Raw genomic sequence first — 26092 nt, forward strand, 5'->3', positions numbered from 1 at the left:
GACTTACAGACCCTTTGAATTTTCCTATAGTATACATGATAGATAAGTGTAATAAATATAATTTGTGAGCAAAACAAACTACAAATTCTACTGGGCTGCTTAAAACTAAATGCGAAGCTGTAATCCATTGTCTGCAAGAATGGTAAGTTATAAAACGAAAGTGAAAGTAAATGAGAATTAAAGGCTATAGTCTTGGGAGCAGTTGTTATTTCATAAATAATTTGAATAGGTGATATCACCTATTCGAATAAGTGATATCACCTATTCAAAATGATTAAGTGATATCACCTATTCGAATAAGTGATATCACCTATTCGAATAGGTGATATCACCTATTTGATTTGAATAGGTGATATCACCTATTCGAATAAGTGATATCACCTATTCAAAAGGAATAAGTGATATCACCTATTCGAATAAGTGATATCACCTATTCGAATAGGTGATATCACCTATTCGAATAGGTGATATCACTCATTCAAATTGAATAGGTGATATCACTCATTCAAATTGAATAAGTGATATCACCTATTCGAATAAAGGGCCTAAACGATGAAAAATACGACCCAAAAAAGCTGTATTTGCAAAAATGTACTTATATCGAACCACAGACTTTGCAAAATGCTGCATTAAGGGAGATTGAAGAAAGTCTTCTAACATCATCTTATTTATCCGTATCCTGCCACGATTTCAAAAGGAAATGTTTATATTCGGGACATGCTCTCGCGTACCGAATTATTCGGGAGACATTAATATCATATGCAGAAGATAGTAAAATATTACTTAAGAAAGGGGGAGCTGGCGATGGAAAAGCTAGTCATCCCGTTTGTCAGACACTAGAAGTTTAGTCGTTAGTTGACTATTGCAGAAAAACATCCAAATATGAAACAGATGTGGAAAACTCTGCGGTTATTTTTTTTATGGCGAGTTCCTTAGGATATATCGAGTCAACATATAAAAGAAACAATAGGCCCGTGGGCCACAACACTAAGCTGAGAATTTTAGCCTTGCTTGTATTAAAAATTTTCTCTTTTATACTTCCATGAAACGTTGTAACCTCATATTATGACCCCACTCTAACTCGAAGGGGACTCTGAATCCACTCCAAACAGCATGGGGATGCTTCAATATCTTGGCCTTGTATTTAGGAGAATGTGTGTTGAGAAGGAAATTCTTTTCCTGTATACAAGCATGACCTAACATTTGATCCAAATTTCAGCCATCTCTAACTGGGGTTCTATAATTTGAAAAAAAGAAAAAAAGATTGAATCCACACAACTTGAAACTGATAATTAATGGTTCTATAATGATTCTTGAGACAATATGTGATATTTTTCCCATATATATTCCAATGTAAAACTTTGATCCTCTATTGTGGTCCCACCCTACCCCCGGGGACACGATTTACACAATTTAGAATCTACAATACATGTTTGTCAGGAAGTTTACACATGTTCCATCTTTTCCAGTCCAGTGGTTCTTCAAAAGATTTTTAAAGAATGTTTCATATATACTTTGATCCCCAATTACGGTCCCACTCTACCCATGGGGCCATACGTTGAACAATGTAGAATCTTAACTAAGTCTGGAAGATGCTTCATCTTTTCTAGTGCTAAAGGCGGAGGGGGTTCTTGAGAATAAGATTTTTAAAGAATTTGATGAATTGACAGACGTTGGACAAAGGGTGATCAGAAAATCTCACTTGAACTTTCAGCTCAGTTGAGCTCAAAGGATATTGTTAATTTAAAAATCTAAATGTCGATGCTGTTTCAACAAAGTGGGTGGATAAACAGATAGATTGAGGAATGGAAGGATGACATACGAACATATCAAAATTCATTCTCCTTGGTCATAGAAATGGTGACGCATGAAAATAATAGTAGAATAAATTGTTTAATTCAGCAACCTTACGAAGTGAATACAATTTACTTTTGCTGAAAATTCCAGAACCTGTTGGATTAATCCTAGGGTGCTTCACTGTCGAATTAACTAACTTCTCCAACAATTTAAAAAAAATGTTTGTTATATAACTTAAAACTGCACTTAAACATCCAAGGAAGAATGCAAAAATGAGATAAAAACTAACAACATATTTATTGAACCTATTTTAAACGACCAATTTCAGAATCAAGCATGAATATTTGAGTATTGCAACATGAACCTTAATCATCTGCAGCGAAGGGGGATAAGTTCTTTTTTATTTATTTAAAATATTGATCTATACTTTTAGACATGCATGTACCGACTTCTACATCAATACATTCTTCCAACATTCTAGTAAACTAGCTCACTAGTTCTCAAAGCAAGAATTGTTGTAGTAGCAAGCTATTTCAGAGAATTTGTAATCCTGCTTAAGAAAAAAAAAGAGGTTGGAAAAACTGAAAAAAAAAATATGCAGATGCATGGAGGAACAAAAAAGGTCAACCTTGACAGTCAAGCTGTTGACCTTTACATCAATGAGGGTCTTTTTAGAATAAAGAAATTCATGACCTGAAGTTTCATTGCAAAAGCTTACAGAGAACTGAAGTATTCAGGCAATAAATATATTTCTGATCTTGGTCTTTGACCTTTTGATCTCAAAATCAATAGGAATCTTTTTTATGTCGTCATTGAAAACCCAAAAATTTAAAGAGAACTAGAGTTAACACCAGGAAACTATTTCATGCAAGATACGATTTTTTTTACCTTTGGACCTAAAAAAACAAAATGGGTCTGCTTCAAGTCATTTAAGAAATAAACAACAATGTTAAAAAGTTCTCTGGGGAAATGAACTTGGTTGGTCACGTGATCAAATCCTGTGAAGCCCGAAGGGGTTCTCAGAAGATTTGATCACGTTCCAACCAAGTTCATTTCCCAGAGAACTTTTTAACATTGTTGTTTATTACTTTTATTTACATTTGAGACGAATATTCTGAAAAGAACTGCATTTATTACACGAACTGCATTTATTACACGAACGGCCCGCCGTATTGCTACGTTGTGACGCGCAATGACCTAGAAGCTGTTTGGTCTTGAGAGTTCACCTCGCTCCAACATTTGAATATTGGGTTAAAAAGGTAAGCGTGATTTTAGGCTAATTAAAAACATTCTTCACACCGAAGAAAGAACTAATGATCATTTGTTGAACGAAGAAAAACATATGTTTCAATAATTTTATCTTTTTCATCGCTTTAACGGCTTAGAAGTTCCGAAACGAGTGTCACCGTGACAGAAATATGTAGACAAGATATCATCTCGCTGTGTGATTCGGTCACGCCATGACCTCTGACCCTCTAATAAGTTCATACAGAATTGAACACATTTTCTCTTCAATACTAAAGTAACTACCGGAGGTGTAGTACTTATACAATATATTTATTATCACTATTTACAAATATACAAATACACTCTGGAGTGGGTTATGGCCCGTGCTGACTCACCGTCTCTGTACCACGTCTGGTGTGCTTGACATCTTGGCGGTGAAAGAGGTCCGTGCGACTGTCCCGCCATCTGACGTAGCCTCGTCAGTAAGTCTTACCACGGGACAGTCGCACAGATACTACACTCCCCCCCGTTTTCTTTGAAAGGCGGGAGTCCACAGTGCGAGGGAGGGTCCGGAACCATCTCCAACGATGGGGCGCTGTTAACGCCCACCCGGGCGGACTGCCCAGGGACGACTAGTGCCGGGGCAAGCCCCAGACAAAACACACCCAAGATAACTCCTGGGAAAAAGGGGTCTGGGATCGCTCCCAATTAAACACTTCCAGGCCCTAGAGTCTGGGATAATTCCCAGGTAGAGTCTGGCCTGGCAGGGTACGCTAGAGCGGGTCAAAGCCAGCTGACCCACTTACCATTCCTGTAAAACCGCCAGGGTAACCCGTCTTACCCTGGGCCAAGATGGGGGCTCCAAAACAACACCAATGTTTGCTACCCGGGGTTCCCCCATACAATCTGGGCAGATATACTGATCCAGGGAGGAAGCCTCCTCTGAAGTGACCCCCACACAAACCCCGTGGAACCAACCGTCACACTGGTCACATTGAATCATTAGCCCCCCATCGTCTGGTCTACGACAGAAACAATAGAGCTCAGAGTCTGTCAGATCCCCATCTGACGACTTGGCAGACTCGGTAGAGGGCGACCGCACTTTACGTGGGCGCCCCCGTTTTCTCGGTATACGGGGAGGGCTGTCTGAGGACGAGCTCAACTGGGAAGGTCCAGGGACCTCACTCGAGGGAGTTTTCTCCCCTGGGGACAATGGGACACTACTTAACTCACCACCTTCCTGGGACTGGGCTCTGAACTTCTCCTGATACCGGGACAGCCATAACGGTAGGTCCCGATCTACACACTTTTTCAGGCGATCATGGTTGACAACCATCACCGAGAGCTTGGTCTTCACTCAGTAAAGGTGGGAGCTCAACTTTTTCAAGATAATACCTGGTCCCTTCCAGGAAGGGCTCAACTTCCTAGATTTCCCCTTGACAGTAGCTGTGTCAAGGACATAAACTAGGTCACCCTCATGGTAAGTTCTGGCACAGACCTTCAAGTCATAGTCCCTCTTCATTCGCTCCTCTGAGGTCCGGAGACGTCTCCGGGCTGTCTCATGAGCTGACTGGATGGCCTTCTCCAAATTCACTACGTAGCCTTCAAGGTCAACAGCCGGGTCCCTCTGAGGTGGGGCATACATCAGATCAGCAGGGATATTCACTTCCCTGCCCAACATCAGCTTGTTCGCAGTAAAGCCTGTGTTCCGGTTGACTGCAGAGCGCAAGGCACCTGCTATCTGGGCGAGATGTTCATCCCAGCAGTTCTGAGCCTTGTCTATATATCAACGCACAGCATCCATCAGGGTTCTATTATACCTTTCTACCTGGCCATTGGCTGAGGGGCGATAAGGAGTGGTGCGGGCCTTATGGATCTGCAACAAGTCGCACACTGCTGTGAAGAGCTTACTTTCAAAGTTCCTACCCTAGTCGGTGAAGATCTGGAAGGGACAGCCAAAGCGAGCAAAGAACTGATCGACCGCAGCAGTAGCTGTTGCCTCAGCAGTCTGAGTGGGCAGAGGGACACACTCCACCCACTTAGTGAACTGATCCACCATGACAAGTACATATTCATTACCCTGTTTAGTCCGGGGTAGGGGCCCCAGAAAATCAAGATGGACTCTCTCCATAGGGGCGCCAGCATGGTACTTAATCATCTCTGCCCGGGCATGGCGCTGAGGATGCTTATTCCTGCTGCAAGGACCACAGGTGCTCACGAACTGTTCTGCCTCCCTCATCATGCCATACCAGAAGAATCTATCACGCAGGCGTGCCTTGGTTCTATCAATGCCCTGGTGGCCTGCTGCTGGGACGTCATGGCACAGGCGTAGAACCTCCTTCCTCAACTCCTCAGGGACAACTAAAAGTCTAGTCTTCACACTCCCCTCCCCCACCTCTTTCCAAAGGACCTTGTCCTGGTCTAAGGTGAAGGCTGCCCTATGGAGCCAATAGTTTTTAACTGCGGGACTCGCAAGGAACATCACACCTTCCTCTGGCGCTACATCATCGTCCAACCAGTCAAGAAATTGACAGATTTCCGAGTCCCTTGACTGGCATAAACTCATTTCCTCTGGGGTCAAACCCACAAATGACAACGGGCTACCAGAATCATCAGAGGGTGGCCCCACTACTGCCACAAAGTGGGGTTGCTTAGTGAGGCAAATCTGGGTCCGGAAGGGCCCCTCTACTGACTCCTCATCTTCAAAGTCAACTTCCGGGGGAGAGTAATGACCAATGCGACCTAACAATCCCCCAGAAACATAACCATAGGCCACCTCATTAACTGAAGGTTGGGCGGGTCCGGGGGAGAGGGCAAGTCACTGGCTTCCTCAGAATTGCCCTCAGACTCTAAAACTGTCTCCTCCACAGTTTCTACCCCCGAGCTAGGCATATATATCCAGCTTCCAGGACTGGCCAGGGGCGCCACATTGTCAACTTCTTCTGCAAAGACATTCCAGGTCTGGTGAGCCTTAACACACTTCGGGCATCCGCCGCAAGGTAAGTCGCTTGGGTGTATGGTGACATCAGCTCCAGCACAGATGGCACTAGAAGGCAACCGGGACAGGGCATCCGCGTTGACATGGCGTCGCCCCGGGCGATGCTGTATCTCCATGTCATACTGGCTGAGCTCTTCCATCCATCTGGCGAGTTGATCCTGGGGGTTTCTAAAGTTAAGCAGCCAAATAAGACTATGATGGTCCGTCCTCACAATAAATCTCCTCCCCAGCAAGTAATGGCGAAACAGGCGGGTAAAGCAGATAACTGCCAGCAGCTCCTTCTGGGTTGTGCAGTACTTGCGCTGCTCCGGGGATAGACTGAGGCTTCCATAAGATATGGGTCTCTCCTGGCCATCCTGTAACTGGGAGAGTTCGGCCCCTATGCCTTCATTGGAGGCGTCGGTGTCAAGTATAAACTCTCCATCGGGAATGGGGAGGGCCAGGACAGGCGGAGATGTAAGGGCCATCTTTAAACCATCAAAAGCTGCTTGCTGCTCTGGGCCCCAGACGAAGGGTTTCTTGCCTGTGATCTTGTAGAGGGGCAGTGCCCACTCAGCATAACCCGCAATGAATCCCCGGTGATAGTTAGCAAACCCAAGGAACCTCTCTACCTCCTTTGCATTGCTGGGGACAGCCCAGTCCTTGACTGCAGCAATGTAATCATCTCCCATCTCAATGCCTTCCTTGCTTACCCGCCGCCCCAGGAATTCAACCTTGGTTTGGAAAAGTTCACATTTCTTCGGCTTAAACTTTAAGTCGTACTCCCGGAAACGCATGAACACAGATCGCAAGTTCTCCAGGTGATCCAGGAAGTCCCGACCTAAAACCAGGGCATCATCTAAGAAGGCCAAAACAATACTCCAAGTGAGGCCTCTGAGTACAAGGTTCATCGCCCTAGAAAAGGTAGCCGGGGCATTACATAGACCAAACCCCATGCGCACAAACTCAAACAGACCATACTTTGTCAAAAATGCTGTCTTCTTCCTATCCTGGGGACGGATCTTTATCTGATGGAAGGCAGAGTTGGCGTCGAGCTTCGAAAACCACACATTCCCTGTAAGGGTGTCCAAGCACTCATCTATCAAAGGCAGGGGGAATACATCCTTCCGAGTCACCTTGTTCAAACGGCGGTAGTCCAGGCACCATCTAACCTGACCGTCTTTCTTCCTAATCAGAACTGGAGCTGAGGCCCATTCAGACATAGAGGGCTGTATCACACCAGCCTCCAGCATTTTCTTTAGGTGGGATTCCTCCTCACCAGCAAAGAACATGGGAGTACGTCTCATCCGCTCCTTTACAGGGGGTGCGTCTCCGGTATCTATCTCGTGTTCTAATGCGGTGAAGTTCCCAAAGTCAAACTCACTCCGAGCAAATACATCTTGAAATTCTGAGAGCAGACTGGCCAGCAAGGCCCTCTCTTCTAAACTGAGTTCCACCGAGGAGCGCTCTAACAAATCCTGCAGAAATTCAGGCACCTCAGGGGATGTGGCTCCTGCCCCCCGATCCCCGTCATCCAGGCTGCCTACTGTCCGCACCAGGTAGGGCACAGGCTGGTGTGGATCAGCTTCCACTGCAGTACCAACAAGGCTACCCCCCATCAAGGTCACATCCCGATCTGAAGCGTTCACTACACAGATTACTGCACTGTCCCCTCTCACATGGTATGTATGGGGCATAAGAAGCACATCAGACTGCATATCAATGCCAGGGACCACCACAAAATCATCCAGCTTCTGATCCAGGCGACAGGGGCATAGAACAACAGAGCCAGCTGGAACTCGTACCTTCCGGGCCAAAGTCACCCTGGCCTCCGGAATCTCCTCAGCTCTGCCGAAGTTCATTTTAATTGTCTCCCCTCCCAAGGTCAAAGTCCCATGCTCTAAATCTAATTGAGCCTTCCGGGCATGAAGAAACTCCACGCCCAGCAACATGGGCTCCTGCAAGGGGGCGACATAAAGGTCAACCTCGCGAGTCTGTGTACCTATGCTCACTGCCATGGGTCCCACTATGAAACCTTTCAACTTGGTGTCCTTACCCACCTGAGTCCTAGTAACATGTCTCCGTATCGGGGGCTTGGGCTCTAACTGGTCATAAACCTGAGTCGACAAAACACTGACCTCAGCCCCCGTGTCAACCACAGCACTCACCCGTGTGCCTTGCACAAGTAAACTAACAGAAAACCCTGTAGATGGGCGCAGCTGTCCAATAGGTATAGTGGGCTCATTCCCCTCATCCTCTGGTGACCTCTGACCAGAGCCACCAGGCCTGGTCCTCCCAAAGCCCTGGAACTTCCTAGTCCTATCCCGAGCTGGTCCAAGTGGCTCCGGAGTGGAGTGGGGGGCCACAAGCTTCCCCACTTCCTCGTCCAAGGATGCCTCTTCCTCCTCAGCTGAGAATAGCTCCGGCGATTGGGGTGTCTCAAAGCGGACCCTTAGCCTGCGCCGCTTGCGCCTACACCGCATACAGGAGGGGGGTTGGCTAGCCCCCTGCTCCTTACTCTCCGAGTCTGTCCTCTCTGGGGACTGCTCTGGGTTCATAAATCGAACTGCCTGGGAGGGCCCTCCCTGGGATCCAGGCCTTCCACTTCTAGGTCCCCTCTCCTGGGACTCTGGCCTACGATACCTCTCACCAAGGGGTCCCTTCATCCGGGCTCTGCCCCGCGGCCCATCAGTAGCTACTAACTTCCCAGCAGCTTGGGTGGGGCAATCTCTACGAAAATGCCCCACCTCTCCACACTTAAAACACACAGCGGGCTTCGGGTCTCGCTCTGCCAATCTGGGTGGCAGGGTACCAGTCCACTGGGGTTTAGGGAGGGGGGCAGATCCTGTCTGCTTAACAGCTTGTTCCAACTTTTCCATTCTGCTCCGGAGGGCTTCCAGCTCCTCCCCAGCAGCAACATTTACCATCCCGGGATCGTCCTGTTTGGCATCCTCATCAGAGATCACCTTCCGCAGCTCTTTCTTGGTCTTAGGCCTATGTAGCCGGGAGTGCTGGTAGTACTGCATTCGCTCCATGGCTTCATCCACAGTCCTGGGATGCCCATCGAGTGCGTAAAGGCCAGCGTCTCGGTCCTCGGCTCCATAACACAGCCTAGGTATGGCGTGTGTGTGCATGTCCGGCACACAAGGGAAGGCTCACGTCGCCAAGGTCAGCACCCTGTCTGCCCACTGAGGAAGTGACTCTCCTGGATTCTGATTGGCAGCCTGGAAGTTGAGTTGATGAGTGAGATCGGGGGCAGAGGAGCCAAAACGCTTCTCAAATCTCTGCAAGATCTCACCTAGGCGGAGCTGGCTATTGGTTTCTAACAGCAAGGTGTAGTATTCACTGGCTGCCCCTTCAAGGGAAAAACAAAACTGGTCGTGCTGCTCCTCCTCTGTCCATAGCTGGCTGCAAGATAACCTAACGAACTTGTGCAAAAATGCCTTCCAGCTGGTCTTACCATCATACCTAAGGTCCTTATAACGGGGCTTACCCCCAGTGGCTGCCCTACCTGGGTATGGTGTGGTGCCCTGGTAACCAGGTGAGCCATAATGTATTGGTGTACTAAAGTTGCAAGCCTGGTTAGCCGGGACTGACTGACTAGCATAGTATCCCGGATGGGCTGCCCCATACATGTTAGGTTGAACATGTGCTATCCTCTCCCCCTCCCTTCCAAAATGGCAGGCTGGGGTATTGGGATGGGCAGGACTACAAGTCATTGACACAGGAACACTATGGTGCTGCAGTGCACTGGGCATAGCCATACCATGGAGTGTGGCTGGAGTACTCTCGCCTCGATACAACACAGAATGGGCGTGGTCGGGTACTGGGGGTTGGGCATGCCTACCCCCAGGATTGATGTACACTAATTGGGACCCATGGTAAGGTGTGCTTGAGGAACTAGCATACAATGATATAGGGTGGGGTCTTGCAGCAGTCACACCAGTGTCTAAAGCATTTACTTGTGAATGAACCATTGCTGGTGACACTCCAACATTTACAGGGGCTGGGGCAGATATAGTGCATGGCATTGAGCTCCGGGGTTGCAAATCATCCCCAGGGAGAGAGGGCGCACCAAAATCTGCTAGTCTAGGTTGGCTCTGTATGGGTGCAGGGTCCCAGGTGAGCCCTACAGGATCTACGGGCCTCACATGGTGACGATCATACTCGGATGTGAGCTGTGCGGGCCTCACAGGCCTCTCAGATTGCTGACTAACACACGGTGTATGGGACGGAAGGGTGGAGTCAAGTGGGTGTGGTACAACCTCACCCAAGCGGCTTGGTCTATAACCCATAGTAGCAGGGCCCCCCAGGTTAGCTATGTCTCCCACAAGGACAGGGTGGCTACTAACTGAATGCACATGCCCTAAAGAATATGGATGCTCTAACCCTGAATTTGAAGGGGCCTCACTATATTCTTGTTTAGGGTGGGTACAACCCACAGTGCTACCAGGTGAGCTACACCTACACAGGCTACCTAGAGAGGACACCAGGGAGTCACTTGACATCATCCCTGGTGAGCCAAATTGAGGCTGGGCAAACCTTACCTCTTTTCCTGACTCTCCATGAAATACACTACCCTCCCCACAGGGGATGCCCGAGTGCAGGCCGGGCATAGGTGTAGAGGGACCCCCCAGGGGCAACCCCCCTCCCATGTGGCCTGACATTGACTGAGCAAAAGGTGTGTGACGGGATGCAAAATGCTCACTCCCGCTATAAGCGTATGGCGAATAACCCCCTCCCCGGGGTATCCCCCCACCCTACCCGGAGTGTGAGGGGTGATATTGTCTGACCGCGTGATAGCCGGGTCACTACCCAGACCTAAAGCCGACACCGCTTCCTCCAGGGACATATTCATAATAAATAGTACAAAATAGTTTTCAAATAAAATCACAGTCTACAAAATCACTAAATCACTTGCAATAAATATATACACAAACTAGAGCCGAGCTCGTTGCAATGCAACGAATAGGTCTTCCGTCGGAGCTCCGGACAGAACATAGCGACCTTGAGTCAAGGTCATGCAACATTTTAAGGTTATAAACAATCCTGTAAGGGGCATCAACTTCCAATGTTTAACAGAAGAAAGACAGTAAAAGAATGTAAAATTCCCCTGTCAGTGAACTTGAACTTGTGCAAATAATCGTGCGTCAAGCCAGGACACATTCTGCAGCTGGTTAAGAGCAAACACCATCTGTATGTCATCGACAAAAAAAAAAATTCACAGTCACGTATTCTTTCAGACTATTCATCCAAAACATCATATTCTAAGTGACCTCGAATTTAAGTCAAGGCCATTACACACTTTGGATGATATATTTATCATCTTTTCAGTGAAATGCAAATGCATGCAATTTTTTCTATTACAAAATTAAAGACCTTTTTGTTTGTTTGTTTGTGTGTATGTTGTTTAACGTCCCTCTCGAGAATTTTTCAATCATGTGGAGACGCTACCATATTTGCCGATGGAGATCTGCAAATTTTGACCTATACTCGGCACTCATGGCCATTGAACAGTGAAGGATCTTTTCCGTGCCAGCACCTAGTGCCAGACGGGACTTCAGTTTATACGGTCTCATCTGAAGGATCGGTCTCTGCGTCCCATAGTGGGATTCGAACCTGCGACATAAGGATCAACTCCTTAATCCATGACTCTAGAGGAGACACTCTTACCACTGCGCCACGTGGGCGACTAGACCTTTTTGAATTTTACACTTATTATATCAGTGACCTTGAACTTGCCTAAATGACCTATTTTAAGGTCAAAAACAACCTTTGAACTAATTATGAGCTTCCAGTGATACTCAATGACCAAGATATTCCTGAAAAAGAATATTGCACTTTTCTGTTTGTGACCTTGAACTTACCAGAAAGACCTTGGATCAAGGTCAAAACACATCCTTGGATCATAAGCAATCTCTGTATCAAGTAATAGCTTCCAGTGATTTTATATTACAAAGTTATAGCATGGAAAAAAAATTAATATTTATCTGCCAGTAACCTTGAACTTGCGGGAAAAACCTCTATTCAAGGTCAGGACAAACCCATCTCAAGCAATCTGAGAAAAAGTTTCCTGTGTTCCTCCCACCCCTTATAAATTTATAATCCAGGCACGAGTTTTGCCACTTCTTCTGCCAATCTAGTACTATGTTATCTCAAACCGGTGGATCATAAGCAATCTTTGTTCCTAGTATGAGCTTCCAAAATTATAGCACATACAGTAATCTTACACTTTTCTGTCAGTGACCTTGAACTTACAGGAATGACCTTGAATGAAGGTCGTGGCAAACTCTTTTTGTCATAAGCAATTCCTGTATCCAGTGAGCTTCCGGTGACTCCCTATTAGAGATAAATGAGTCGGACAAAACTTTGCTATTTTTTTTAAGTGACCTTGAACTTGCCGGAATGATGTTGGATCAAAACCATGACACACCCTCGGATCATTAGTAATCTTTGTACCAAGTATGACCTTCCAGTTTCTTCATAACAAAGTTCTATCCTGGGCAAACTATCACGTACAGCCGGACAGCTAGGCAGACGGACAGTGTGATTCAAAGACTCAAAACACCCCCACCCCAAACCAACACACTTCGTTTGGGGGGATATATAAATTCCTATGTTAAATTATGAACACTCTTTCCGGCCCAAACCTTCTCCCTGGAATCAAGATTTGAAAAATAAAATGAATGTATGCTATGTTGGAAATTTTCTCATTCTAGTCCATGGGTTCTTGAGAATACTATTTTCAAATGACCCCATGCGCGGATCTAGAGGGGGTTGGGGGCAGTTAAATGTATATACTAAAGCAAGTAAAAGTAAACCCCCCCCCCCCTAGAAAACGCAGACCCTTCCTCGATAACGCGGATCTGTGTTAAAATGGTATGAAAAGTCTTAGGTATGAAGCTTTAAAAGTCAACGACCCCCCCCCCCCACACGCACGCACATAAACACACACACGAAATAGGTTTTTCACGTTTGTGAAAAGAATTTCTTTTTTTTGGATCGTCAAGAAACTTCTGGGTTGAAATATTTTTTTATTGGGATCCCCCCCCCCGTGGAAAAAAAATCCTTGATCCGCGCCTGGACCCCATCTAATTTTTACTACATGTATCCGTTAAAAGAGGATGTGACCCTTCATTTGAACAAAACTTTACCAAAAATATTCTATGTTAATTTTCGTTGTTATGGCTCAGTGATTCTTGATAAGATAAAATGAGAAAATTTTACAAGTAACTTTAGAACGACAACGACGATAACGCTTATATACGCCAAGAAAGCAAACAAAGCTGAAGAATTATGAACAGAAAAGCTTACTTTGGGCCTCTGGGCTTGGGAGATGAGATACTTATTTAAGAAATAAACAACAATGTTAAAAAGTTCTCTGGGAAATGAACTTGGTTGGTCACGTGATCAAATCCTGTGAAGTCCTATGGGCTTCTCAGATTTGATCAGGTACCAAACAAGTTCATTTCCCAGAGAACTTTTTAACATTGTTGTTTATTACTTTTATTTACATTTGAGACGAATTTTCTGAAAAGAACTGCATTTATTAAACGAACGGCCCGCCGTATTCATGCTATGTTGTGACGCGAAGTGACCTAGAAGCTGTTTGGTCTTGAGAGTTCTCCTCGCTCCAACATTTGAATACTTAAATATTGCTGTTCAGCAGTCCAGTTCAGGAAATATCTATTTATAATAATAAAAAAAAAAAATGATCGCTACTGAGAATGATCTTACTATTATTGTGCGAGTTCTTTATATGAAGTCAAAAGCGGTGATATCGTCTTCAGTTTACATACCTTCAAAGGAATTTCGGGTTAAAAAGGTAAGCGTGATTTTAGGCTAATTAAAAACATTCTTCACACCGAAGAAAGAACTAATGATCATTTGTTGAACGAAAAAAAAACATATATGTTTCAATAATTTTATCTTTTTCATCGCTTTAACGGCTTAGAAGTTCCGAAACCAGTGTCACCGGGACAGAAATATGTAGACAAGATATCATCTCGCTGTGTGATACGGTCACGCCATGACCTCTGACCCCCTAATAAGTTTGTACAGAATTGAACATATTTTCTCTTCAATAGGTTCACCTAAGAAAAATATTTGCAAATGTAAATAATAAAAATTGAAATTATTTTGTCATTTTTTTACGATCGACGGGCCTGCATTTCAAAGAGAGAGAGAATTTCTTGCTAGGTCTTTGAATAACAGTGACATCGGTTCAGAAAACCAGGTCCCTAGGAATGTACATGTATATAAAATAGGCAGTGCCTTTCTCTCGGAATACATCACCTGCTTCTGTAAAGCTCCATCCTCACTTGTACTTACATAACCGGCTGCGAAGGAAACATTCTATTTATTTCGGGGATGGGGGTATACGTATAGCGATGAGAGGCAATTTATTCACCTATACGTTCATTAAATATGAAGATTGCTTCTGAGTATTTGTATACGATCGCACGACTTTCGTGTTAATTTATAAAAGTTAGATTATGTAAGCAAATAACAAAACTAACTTTTGTTCTAGATGAATTAAATAATTACTTAGCCGTTTGTAAGTTTTTTTTTAACATTTGTAAGAACCACTTTATTTTAAAAAACAAATAATCGTCCTATTATGGGCGCCCATGATATATTAGACAGGATGTTTAATTAAAATATAATTCAGATATCGACATCCAAGAGAACAACACATTCTTTTTTTCAGTGGCGGATAAAGGAATCTAGAAAAGGGGGCCCGATCAGTTTTGGGTCGGGGTAGGGGCCCAAAGCCACATAAAAATTGATTTATTAAATCTTGTGTATATTTTGGATACAAAAAGGGGGCTTGCAGGCCCCCTGAACCTCCTCTAAATCTGCCAGTGTTTTTTTTTTTATTAGTCAGCCCACGGGCTGACTAGTTACGGTGGGATAAAACTGCAAGTACGCTTGCATAATTTGGAATTCTGGGAAAAAGATGTACACGACTTGTTCTAAAGAAACTCGTGCTATTTGCTCCAACCAAAGGGCGTGATTCTTCACAAACACCTCTAAACAAAGACGCGACCTCGATCTATTTATAGACTGCATTGTTCTTCGTCGTTCTCGACGAAAAATTAAAGAAGAGATTGTTCTAAGTGGGAAATATGATACTATGAAAATATTTCAGTGCTTCTTATAGAAGATGAGAAGTTCATGCCAAGAAAAGGTACGCATTCTAGCTGTAGAGCGAACTCAATAAAAGCCGACTTAGCGTTAATCTGTGATTTTCCCCCAGGGAGATGTGCGCGAGGCAATTAATTCATCAGTTTTGAGGGAGGGATCTTAAGTTTTACTGGGTTTAAATTAAAGCTAGAATACTAATTATTTAGAAGCCTTTGCACCTTTTCCCCCGTTTTTTTTGGGTGGGGGGGGGGGGTTCCATCCAAATCAAATGCGGTTAAAAAAAGGAAAATAAAAGGAAAAGAAAAGTTAAATTAATTATAGTAAACTAATTGTTCATTAAAAATTAGATGCCTTTCAAATTTTTAAGTATTTCCATATCAAAATATTTTTTCCCTATAGTATAAATTAACATCGGGCACGATGAACTTGGTTGCGCCGTATTATGGTATCATACCGTCAATTGTAGTTCCATACATATAAAATTATTATTTTTTTCTTTTGATTTTTTTTATTTCCTTCCAGTCTATTTTTACAATTTTGGTACCTGTGCCTGAGACATTTTACGTACTTTGTAAATAGATAAAGGGTTTTGACAGGAACTATTTTTTTTTCAGGGCATAGGAGGCTACTTCTTGGGGTAGAAGTTTATTTTTCTTTAACTAAGAAAACTGAAAACTTAGGATCCACCCCCTCAAATCTGCTGCCGTTAATTGTCTTGCCAGCGTTAGGGGAATATGGGTGATTTGCATCAATTACACTTTTATTGACTCCATCGCTGTGGAAAACTGGACGGGATTTCTTGGCATGTATATGCAGAGCACATTTAACACTTGTTATATACCCTCAAACTCCGTTGCAAGTTCAAGGATTTGTATTCCTCTGAATGCCTGATTCAAGACTCCCTCGATCAATACCTTGCATAAGACAGGTACGGGTCGGAATTCACACAATAATCCACTTGCACAAAGGTCCCAAGACAGTGAAAAAAAAAATCTCTTTACTTTAATGATGAAAGTTATGAAAACGTCAGAATATCACTTAAGATGTGTAAATTCTTATAATTTACACGATGATAGACATGTACATGTAAGTGCCGCTTGTGCACGTGAACCGCGCCCACAGGTGAGAAACTGACCACAGTAGAACTGCGATAGTTGAGAGAAACTGCGCGGATTTGTAGACAGCCCCCCCCCCCCCCCCAATTAGAGAGAGTGGGCGAGATGGAATCCAGTATCATTTTAGGGTATACGTACTGTATGTATAAAATATTTTGAATCTCCAGTTTATTACTTTATTTTGGAAGCAATTCTTTTCTTTCCTAATAACACTAAAATGGATGCTTAAATTTAGAAATTGAATTAAAATATACATACACCCTCCCCCTTCCCCTATCATGCATTGCCTCGAACCTGCACGATTAAAAAACTTTTATCTAATAATAATTAACACAATCTAACCCAAGGTCTACCTTCCTTTTCAGCATCATATTAATCTATATTATTTATAGAACTTAACAGTAAAAATGAAAATGTATACATTCTTACACGTTCAATGATTGGGATCATAGTGGCTTTGTTCATTTCTGAGACGAACTTTATCTGATGTCCGCGCCCAAGAGAAATTAATCGGAGGTCATCATAATGATCACGATGTAGTTTAACTAAAATTTATTCTATGCTTTATTAAGCGCTAAGCGCATGCGCAAGCGCTTATTAGGGAGTCTTCATAAACAGGAAGTCATCCAATCAACGACTCCTATCAGCATTATGTTCTTCTAAACATAGCACCTCAGATATTCCGATAAGCGCATTTTCTAAAAATAGCACCGCTGTAGTGATCTAGCGCAGTGCTATCATATCTTAATTTTATGATGGATCTAGCGGTGAAGACCAGTAAAGTTGCTTGCACTTTTTTCTTAACAATGTTTAACATTAAAAAATGAGTTGGTGTACATGAATACCGGTATGACAAAGCAATAGTTATACGCCAGTATGAATGTACTATTGTACATGTATTAGTATTTGTTTTTGTCATCACTTTTACGTACCGTATTCGATGATGGGCCACATCGATAGAAATATGATTTTGCGCGATAGCAACAAATTACTTGAGTTGTTTGCATATTCATGCTCCAAAGATCGTAATCAATCTGATCAAAGTCTGGGCATGAAAATAATTACTCGGCACCTAGGTGAAGGTATTCTTTAAGTAGTTAAATTACGCTCATGTCAAACGTTAAATTTTTTTTTAACATTTTGAGACACATAAGATCGACATTAAATTCTGAAAAAGTGTATGTAAGTAAAACTGTGACAATTGTTGAAAAAGAGCATACTTATTCACCAGAGTTCTATTAACTAACTTAGCTTAGCGCTTTTCAGTACTGTAAGTACTTTGATTATTTATTATGTACAGAATTATGTTACAAATAAGAAAACGACTGGGCGAATTTTAACTTAGACGACAATGACTTTTAATGAACACAACATGATGGATAAAACAAATCATATACCATCACAAACCAAGAAAGAAACTAAGTCTTTTTATATTCCAGTGGCTGACTCTCAGCTTTTTTTTAAAAAGCTAATCTTGTTATAAAGACTTGCAGAATAAGCGAAATACTCCAGATATTTAATAAAAATCTCGAACCCGATCTAAAACGCGTTGACAAAGTCAAACCAGACGGTTTTAGTTTTTAGGGCATTTTTACAGTGATATGAGAAAAGTCTGATAATTCCTGTTAATTTTAAGAAATAAAGTTCGTCATTTTTCAACCTCGTTCGGTATAATATAATTTACTGATAATTTTTTCCGTTAAGGAGGAACACATGGGCGAAGGATAAAAAAGAGGTATTCTGCATGTACATGTACACAACATTGTTATTGTGTACTCGGATTAAACCGAAAATCCTTCGTTACATTGTATTTGGGTATAATTTTCACATGTTCTCAGGCGAATATTCATTTATTTTTATCTGTCTAAAGACAATAATTTCAGTTGATAGAGAAATGCTTTTATTTCATCGTTTTTCCCCATCCTTTTGATTTACACGTTTGCTTTGTACACAAAAGCGTGTGTTCATATACATGTACCGCTGTTTCTACGCGCTATCGATATGATCAGGGAGAACATGATATTCTCCAGCAATTTATTTTTATGAAAACACTCAATGAAAACATATTAGGTGAAAATATATATACCGATAGTATCTTAATATCTTATTAGTATATACCTGTTTAATTGCAATGTAACCAAGCGTAACGATCGCTTGCCAGGACTTTTTTGAATATAATTTATAACCGTTATTAAAACAACTCGTCAGCTGAGCGGACCTATGATTTAAACAGTAAAATAGGGAAATTCCAGAGTTCGAAGTGTATTTATTTTGGGCGCTCTTCCACATAAACAAATAAGACCGCATTTACGCGTACTTACATGGGGTACTACTAAACAGAGAACCCTAGAGAACTTTAAAGAACCCTAGAGAACCCTAATGATTTTTAATTATTTATTGTTTGTAAATGAAATATTTATGTTTTAAATAACCAGTATATCATACAAAAACAAAATAAAATTTAAAAAAAGAATATTATGCCAGGTGTTATGCTTATTTTCAGTGGAATACTAATGTATGAAGACTTCATCATACTTTGTGTTATTTTAATTATTTTTTCAAATAATTTTACGCCAGAGTTAATAACTAAGAGTTCTATATAACTTAAAAAATAAAATTAAATGAAAAATATTGTGAAAAAGAATTGTAAAATTATGTGTTAAAATTATTATTTCGTATTGAAATTCAGTCGGGATCGGGATGACATAAAATATTACACTACTCTATGTTGTTACGTTTTCAACTTTTTTCGAGGGAAAACATCCATAAAAAAATTCATGTTATTGATTTTACAGATAGAATATGATTTATAAAGTAAAAATAAACTCAATTATGCATAAAATTTATTTGAATTGACCAAATAAACCTTGAGTTCTCTAGGGTTCTCTAGAGTTCTCTAGGGTTCTCTGTTTAGTAGGACCGACTTACATGCATGTACCAGTAATTCGTATCATGGGAAAATTCAGTTTATTAGATGAAATAAAACAAAAGCATAAGGTTAATCTTCCTAAACAACACGTTTTTAAAACAATCTCTAATATAACTGACGGTATAAAATAACAAAGAAATAACGGGATTGTGTAAATTTGTATTTAATTTAGAATGAGAACAAATCTTAACCTGTCAAATCATTTATAAAACATACTTCGTTTCCCAGACACTAATTGTCGTGCATAATCTTCACATGCACTGACCAAGAGGTCACAAGTTTGAAATGTATGGCTTCTCATTGCGTGAGTTTTGTCAACACATGTCGGAGTAAACTATCTAAGCCAATTGATTCCCAAAGAAAACTGCATAGGAAGTTTTTTTTGTACACTTTTTAACGGGTAAAATTCATTCGACGCTCGATAGAATTTTCAAATACAAGTGAAATACTTAGGTTACTTGCGTCCGAACTAGTATTTTGTATGCAATAATATTGTAAGTTAGGAAGAAAATAATACAAACTCAAAAGTAGTTAACTTTATTTTCGATTTTCCTGACAATTAAAAATGTGACCTCTACGTACAATCATCGTGATAATTATATACATGCTGTTTAATGTTCATGAAAGAAATAGCAACTCGTTAAATAATAACATTAGAGAGATAAATAAACTGTTTCTTTAATACGCAAACAAAGTGGTCTTTTCGGCATTCGAAATGCATTGAATTTGAAGTCAGTTAAGACTAGTTGATTAAAACGAGCGAGTGATAAACAGTAAGACGAAATAATATGAAAGATTCTGAATGATTTTAAAGTAATTTTTCACAAATTTTTCTCGATATCGAGAAATACAATGTTTATAAAAATAAAATTAATATGCAACTTTCTTGTAATTCAGCGAATAAAATATAAATTGAAATGTACTAGCGACTTAATCAAAGATATTATAAAATAATCTGAAAGATTCAACATATTTATCCACTCATCACTTAGTTTACAAAATGTATTTGGAAAGGCCATTCTATGGTTTGTTTTGTGTATGACCTTAGGTCGCTGGATCACACGCCGATTGATCCCCGGTGACCTCCTCTGCCACGCGCTATCGAGGGAGGGGTTACATAATTGTAAACACACAAGGTAAATGTAAAAGGCGTGTACTTAATGGCTGTGAATGGTCTATGTTTAAAGTTTTGTTTTATTTTCTAACTTTATTGTTTGTTTTTATATGATAAGAAGAAAAGGTTATCTTTTTTCCCTGTTAAGTAGACTGGTTTATCCAAATTTGAAAACAAACGAAATAAAAGGGAAAGTTGTCAGTAAATAATTTAGAAATAAAGCTCTGAACACTTCAAGAACCCGATTCTAAAGAATATTAGCATCTAATGTAGCTAGGTTTATTATTTATAGTAAGTTTATTTTAATTACACGCATAAAGAGCTCTTGTTTACTTGCTGAATGAAAACGCTTACCTGTATATGTGTTATGCTTCTAGCTCATTTAGAACACAAGACTCAAACAAAATAACGTTTTCTTGAGATCAGTAAGATGTTAACTAACAACTTTAATTACGGCAGCTTTTTCGAAATATTTCGATGTAAATGTATTGTTGCGTGAACAGACAAAAACAGCGATTAAATATCAACCCAAGCTAATTTTTTATTTTTGAAAAATGTAAGCAAACATTATGCCATTTGAAAGAGCTCATTAAATGCTGTACAACACTTTTTATTTCATGAAGATATCTTTATTAGAAAAAAAGTTATGGCATTTTAAAGTCATGACATTTCGGTCGTTTTCTAGAATTTTATGCCTTAATAATGATGCAGCTCAAACCGCCTGGCGGCGGACCCGGCGAAGACTAAAAAATCAGTTATTTTCATCCAATTTTTTTATTTCTTGTCAGATTTTCATAAAATTTGGTACTCAGACTGGAAAAGTTCTGATCTTTCTGATTCTGCCATTGTTTCTTCTCTATCTTTAAGCATTCATAAAGAAAAAAGACAAAATATTCATAAGTTTTAACAAATTTATTGCAAAAACAAGATTTTTTTTTCATTGCATCAAAATGCCATCATGATTAAGTTAAAAAATACCACATGCAACTCTATCTGTAATGAAAATTTAAAAAACAAATAATGAATTTTTACTACATATAAAATGCTAATTCTTTGCAACTTGTTCCTTAATGTCAAAATGATCATGTATTGAATATGTTTATCACATAAGTGAAATATCACATTATACATGTATATGGAATATATCAAGAATATTAAATAATTAATATTATTCAAATGCACAGAATGCATCATGATTTTACTTTGCAACAAAAATTAATAAATAAAATTAATAATAATATGCTTCCAGAACTATTCAAAATCAATATACTTTGCCATAAAATTATATGAGATATAGACAGACATAAACAATTACAAAACACTGCACATCAAAATTTTAATTTTTACATCATGATCATGCAAACATCCAATAATCACTGTTCATAATCATAGTAATAAGCATTTTCTATTCCACAGTCATACAATTGATAACTTAGAAAAAAACTGCCTTGTATTGTTTATACAAATTTTCAATGTCACTAAATTCGGAAATCCCCCACATCCGTCCTGAATTCAAACATTCCGGAATGAATCCTTTCTTCAGAATATATCGAACGTTGACATCCTGAATGTCATCACGACGTGGCCACTGGTACACACCTTGGTTCTTTGTGCAGTCAAGGAATTTAACAACAACACAAGTCTCCTTTATCTGCATCACAATTCCAGGATACCACGTGTCATCATACGCCACTGCAACATACTCGTTCACACGCACATCATTTCCAGGCAACTTTTCTAGGAGGTGGTCATCATTCTCATAATCCGAGTCTCCTGGCTCATCTGAGTCATCAGGTCGTTGTCTGTTTCTCCGCCTGTTTTGATGGTTTTCTTTGTTTTTCCTCTTCTTGTTCTTTGCTTGCAACATTTCCGCATGCAATTCTGTCAGTACACTCCTCTCCTTTGCAATATGGGCTTCGCGAAGAGTTTTTCCACCCTTTCTTGCGGTCTTCAAAAGCTCTTGTCTTTTTTCTGGGGTCATTTCACCTAACCAGTCCATCATTTTTACTCTATTCCGTTTAATCAGCTGTACTGAGGAGTGGTGATGCATTGTTGCTCTTGGGCGTCTGCGCTGGCTACTGTCCAAGTCACCGAAGTGGTGTTCACATCCTAGATTTGTGACATGCGCAAACGATGTTCGTGCTAGTTCATTCTTTGATGGTGGTTTGCAGAATTTTCCACCTGGTAAGAAATCCTTGAGTTGTTTGTCCATTGTTGCTTTCATTGCCTTTGCAACAGTTTTGATGGCAGTAAACAGATGCTGTCTGTGATTTTCATGAATGTGGAACACTGCATGAGATATGCGGTTTCTTTGTGGGATCCTTGATAGGTCAGATGGGTCATCTTCACTCCAGTGATGAACGTTGTTCAGAAGATGGGCTGGATCATTGATGCACTTGTCCAGAAACCCATGCAACTCAGTCATATGTCTATAAAGGTACAAGTATGGAACTCCGGAGTTGGTTATGAGATTCCAGTAAGGACCAGTCACTTTCACATAAAGAAGTCCAAAGCACTGTAAGAGGACTGCAATTACATCACATTTCAAATCTGCTAAAACAGCTTTGAGTTTTAAATTGGGCGTTTGGACTGTTTCAAGAACTGTTATGAAATCCTCACGATGCACAAGAATTTCTGCTGCTGTTTGGAATAGTGCATTAAACCGGTTGTCCCTGTAATTTCCAATCAGCGATTTAATGCCATTTTCTGCACAGTGAGCTTCCCATAGGTCTCGAACACCATGGTGGTCACCAGACGGACCGAACACATCGGAAACTGTCTGCACCACTCTCTCCACTACAGTTCCTTTCTTGCTCCAGTATTTAAATACTGGGAAATTGTCTCTGCCTAGGGGTCCAATCTCAGAAGCAAGGTGATTTTCAAACTCCTGAAACTCTTTGCTTGAGTATGAATGAAATCCAAGGAGGACATGGGCCATACAGTAAAAGTTTAGGACCTCTGATTGCTCATGTTCATCTTCACATTGCTGCAAGATGGTAGTCCTCCAGCTGGTAAGTAATTCATTCGCCTTCTTCTCATTGGCTGCTCGGTCACTCATGCTATACCCAAGTTTCTCTAACGATGATCTTATAAAGTTCTGATGGTTGGTTTCTGCATGCATCTCATTCTGCAGGCTAGCAAGCTCACTAAAATGTTCTTTTGTTGTGTCGTTTATGGCAACTGCTGTCTCATGTGAAACTCGAGTAAATCCAAGACTCATCACTTCACCAGATGATAGAGTAATGGATGTATCCAGAATCTTCTGCTTCTTCCTTGTGGTGCCGTCCCGGTTTAATCCCCAGCTGCTGGCACTAGCCAATTTTTCCGAAATAAATGCCTTAGCAACATAGTGGCCCTCGTCAACAATTGTCTGCACAGTCTTGCTGGAAGGAAGGTCCCCCTTGGCAAATTCTTTTGAAAATAAATGTTTTGCCACTGAGCAAATGACAGGTGAAACTTTTTCATTAGCTACTTCTAGACCAGTCAGTTCTATCACACAAGTTCTGATACTGTCCACAAATGATCCATCTTTATTTCGTGTTTTGACGTAGTTTTGGAGCAAGTCTTGCAGTCTCTCAACTTCCAAGGTCAATGCTTCAATTTCTCTGGCCTTCTCTTCATCTTCATTGGTGACAGGATCTTGAACAGGTGAATTCAATAGTTCTTTCATGTGCTTTGATGAGTGTTTGTAATAACTTGCAGACTTTTGGGCAATCACTTTTTTCTTTTCTTCAGCTTTAAGTGCTGCCTTTGTGTCCTTATAGTCTTTCATCTGGTTTACAAGGTCTTTGTTCACTGCTTCCAGGTTTTTAATTTTTTCATTATTTGCGTTGCAGGCTTCCGTTAACGATTTGACAACTGTTGTTAGCTTCCTCACAGTGCGCTGTGAATCCCTGAGCAGGTGAAGATTTTTTCTACTGATTTCATCTCTCTTGTTCACATTCTTTACAGAGAAATGTCCAACTTTAGACTGGAGGGCCTGAAGCTTTTCTGAAGCACATTTTATCTCACTATTCACAACTTCTAAAGCTTTCTTTCTTTTCATTAGTTCATACTGCATAGAATTGGACTCCTTGGCATCTATGTCGAGACAGTTCTTGACACTAACAGACTCATGTCCAGTAGTTGAACTCAGAGTGGAAGGCAGAATGGGAAGTGGCTCCTGTGTTGAAGAGATCTCGTCTCGGCTGGTCTGGGTGTCAATTTCAGAAATTTCACACAGAACATTAACATCTTGGACAGAAGTTGGTGATCGAATAGATGGTATAGTAATCGATGAGGGTGGTTGGAACTGTTGATCCAAAAAGTCATGTAGTGATGAAAAACCTTTGACCTTCTTCTTCGATGAAAATTTCTTGCGAATGTCAGCTGTTCTTTTGATTTTCACAAGTAGTGAGTTCTGGTTTACACTTGCAAATCTGTCATCCAAGGATTGTAAAATCTTTAGTAGTAGGCTCACACGTCCATTGCCAAAATATGACTTCAGCTCCAACAAAAGTCCATTGGTTATTTCGCACTGTGAAACACAGATTTCTTCCAAGTCCTGTTTTTTAATGTTTAATTTCTCACAGTATGGACCAGGGAAGTCCATGGTGTCTTGCTGGGACAGGGAAATCAGCAAAAGGCATGACCCCAACAAGGTGTGCAAATATCTGAAATTTTAAGAAATAAAAATTAATGATACATCAAAATTTGGGGGGGGGGGGGGGAGGATGCATAAAAAAAAAATTGGGCAGAGTAACCCCTGCGGGCGTAGGCCCATGAAACATTCCCCCTTCCCTGTAAAACCCACAAGAAAATTAAAAAAAAAAACATGAAAAATTTGTTCCTGCACAAAAAAAAACCAAGTTAAAAGAAGCAAAAAAAATTTGGGCAGGGGTTACCCTGCGGGCGTAGATTTAATATTCTCCGCTTTTGAACACTATTAATCTAATTTAAAAAAGAAAAGAAAGACTAGTTGTAATAAATAATTTAATAGTGAACCATAAACCACGTTTCAAACCTTATTAAAAAGAAAATTAACATGAAATACCGCAGGGTATATTATTGATAGCAAGTCTGTTTAAGTTATACACATGAAGAGGTCTGATTTCCTTGCCGAATGAAAAACGTTACCTGTTTACCTGGCCAGCTTTCTAATACGTATTACGCAATACCCATGGTATACTCGAACAAAACAACATTTTCATTAGATCAAAAAGGTGTAAAAGAACAATTTTGTTCCCAAGATCCAGATCGAAATATTTACCGTTTTTGAGTTATAAAGCAAAAACTTTTAAGGGCCCAAGATCCCTAATCATAGGGGCCAGCCCCTTTTAAATAGTATAATATGAAAGCCCTTGTAATTATGCACAACTTTTGTTCTACATGTCTTAACAAAATATTTCTAGTTTTCAAGATATAAAGGAAAATATGTCAAATTTTTTGCTGTTTTCCGCGTTCTAACTTTTGACCCCTCTCTAGCGCCATTTTTAATGCAAAAATCAAAAAACAAAAACCGATGTGCACAACTTCAATGCTTCCTCTTTTCAATTTCAAAGAGTTTTGTGCTCCAATTATAACCATTTCTGAGCCTTTGTCTGGAAATCGGAGGCATGAAAAAGTCAATCAAAGGGGAATAACTCGTGAACAGAAGGTAATTTCCGAACTGTATTACGGTATTCTGACAGTGTTTTGTAAAGTCTAAAAGCTCTGAAAATTTGAACAAAATCTGTTTAAAAATGAGGAAGATATGAAGCGTCAAAGTTGGCGTCTAGGAAAAAAAAAAAGAATAATCGTAATCATCA

At 40.8% G+C, this 26092-nt stretch overlaps 3 protein-coding genes across 3 annotated transcripts in view; all 3 read right to left on the minus strand.

Annotated features, from left to right (window-relative positions):
• Positions 1 to 26092, minus strand: part of LOC133175063 (uncharacterized) — a 399658-nt gene that overhangs the window by 255372 nt on the left and 118194 nt on the right. The gene's annotated exons all lie outside the window — the stretch shown is intronic.
• LOC133174957 (uncharacterized) lies at positions 3827 to 4360 on the minus strand. Its single transcript, XM_061310048.1, has one exon. It carries the CDS (start codon positions 4358 to 4360, stop codon positions 3827 to 3829), a length of 534 nt encoding a protein of 177 aa, XP_061166032.1.
• On the minus strand, positions 4382 to 5590 carry LOC133174958 (uncharacterized). Its single transcript, XM_061310050.1, has 2 exons — positions 4978 to 5590; positions 4382 to 4803 (listed from the first exon to the last, which is right to left on the minus strand). The coding sequence occupies exons 1-2, from the start codon at positions 5588 to 5590 to the stop codon at positions 4382 to 4384; spliced, it is 1035 nt and encodes a 344-aa protein (XP_061166034.1).

Source organism: Saccostrea echinata, unplaced genomic scaffold (assembly GCF_033153115.1).
Source record: "Saccostrea echinata isolate AGI-Se365-2 ecotype Australia unplaced genomic scaffold, CSIRO_AGI_Sech_v1 ptg000060l, whole genome shotgun sequence".
NCBI lineage: Eukaryota > Metazoa > Mollusca > Bivalvia > Ostreida > Ostreidae > Saccostrea > Saccostrea echinata.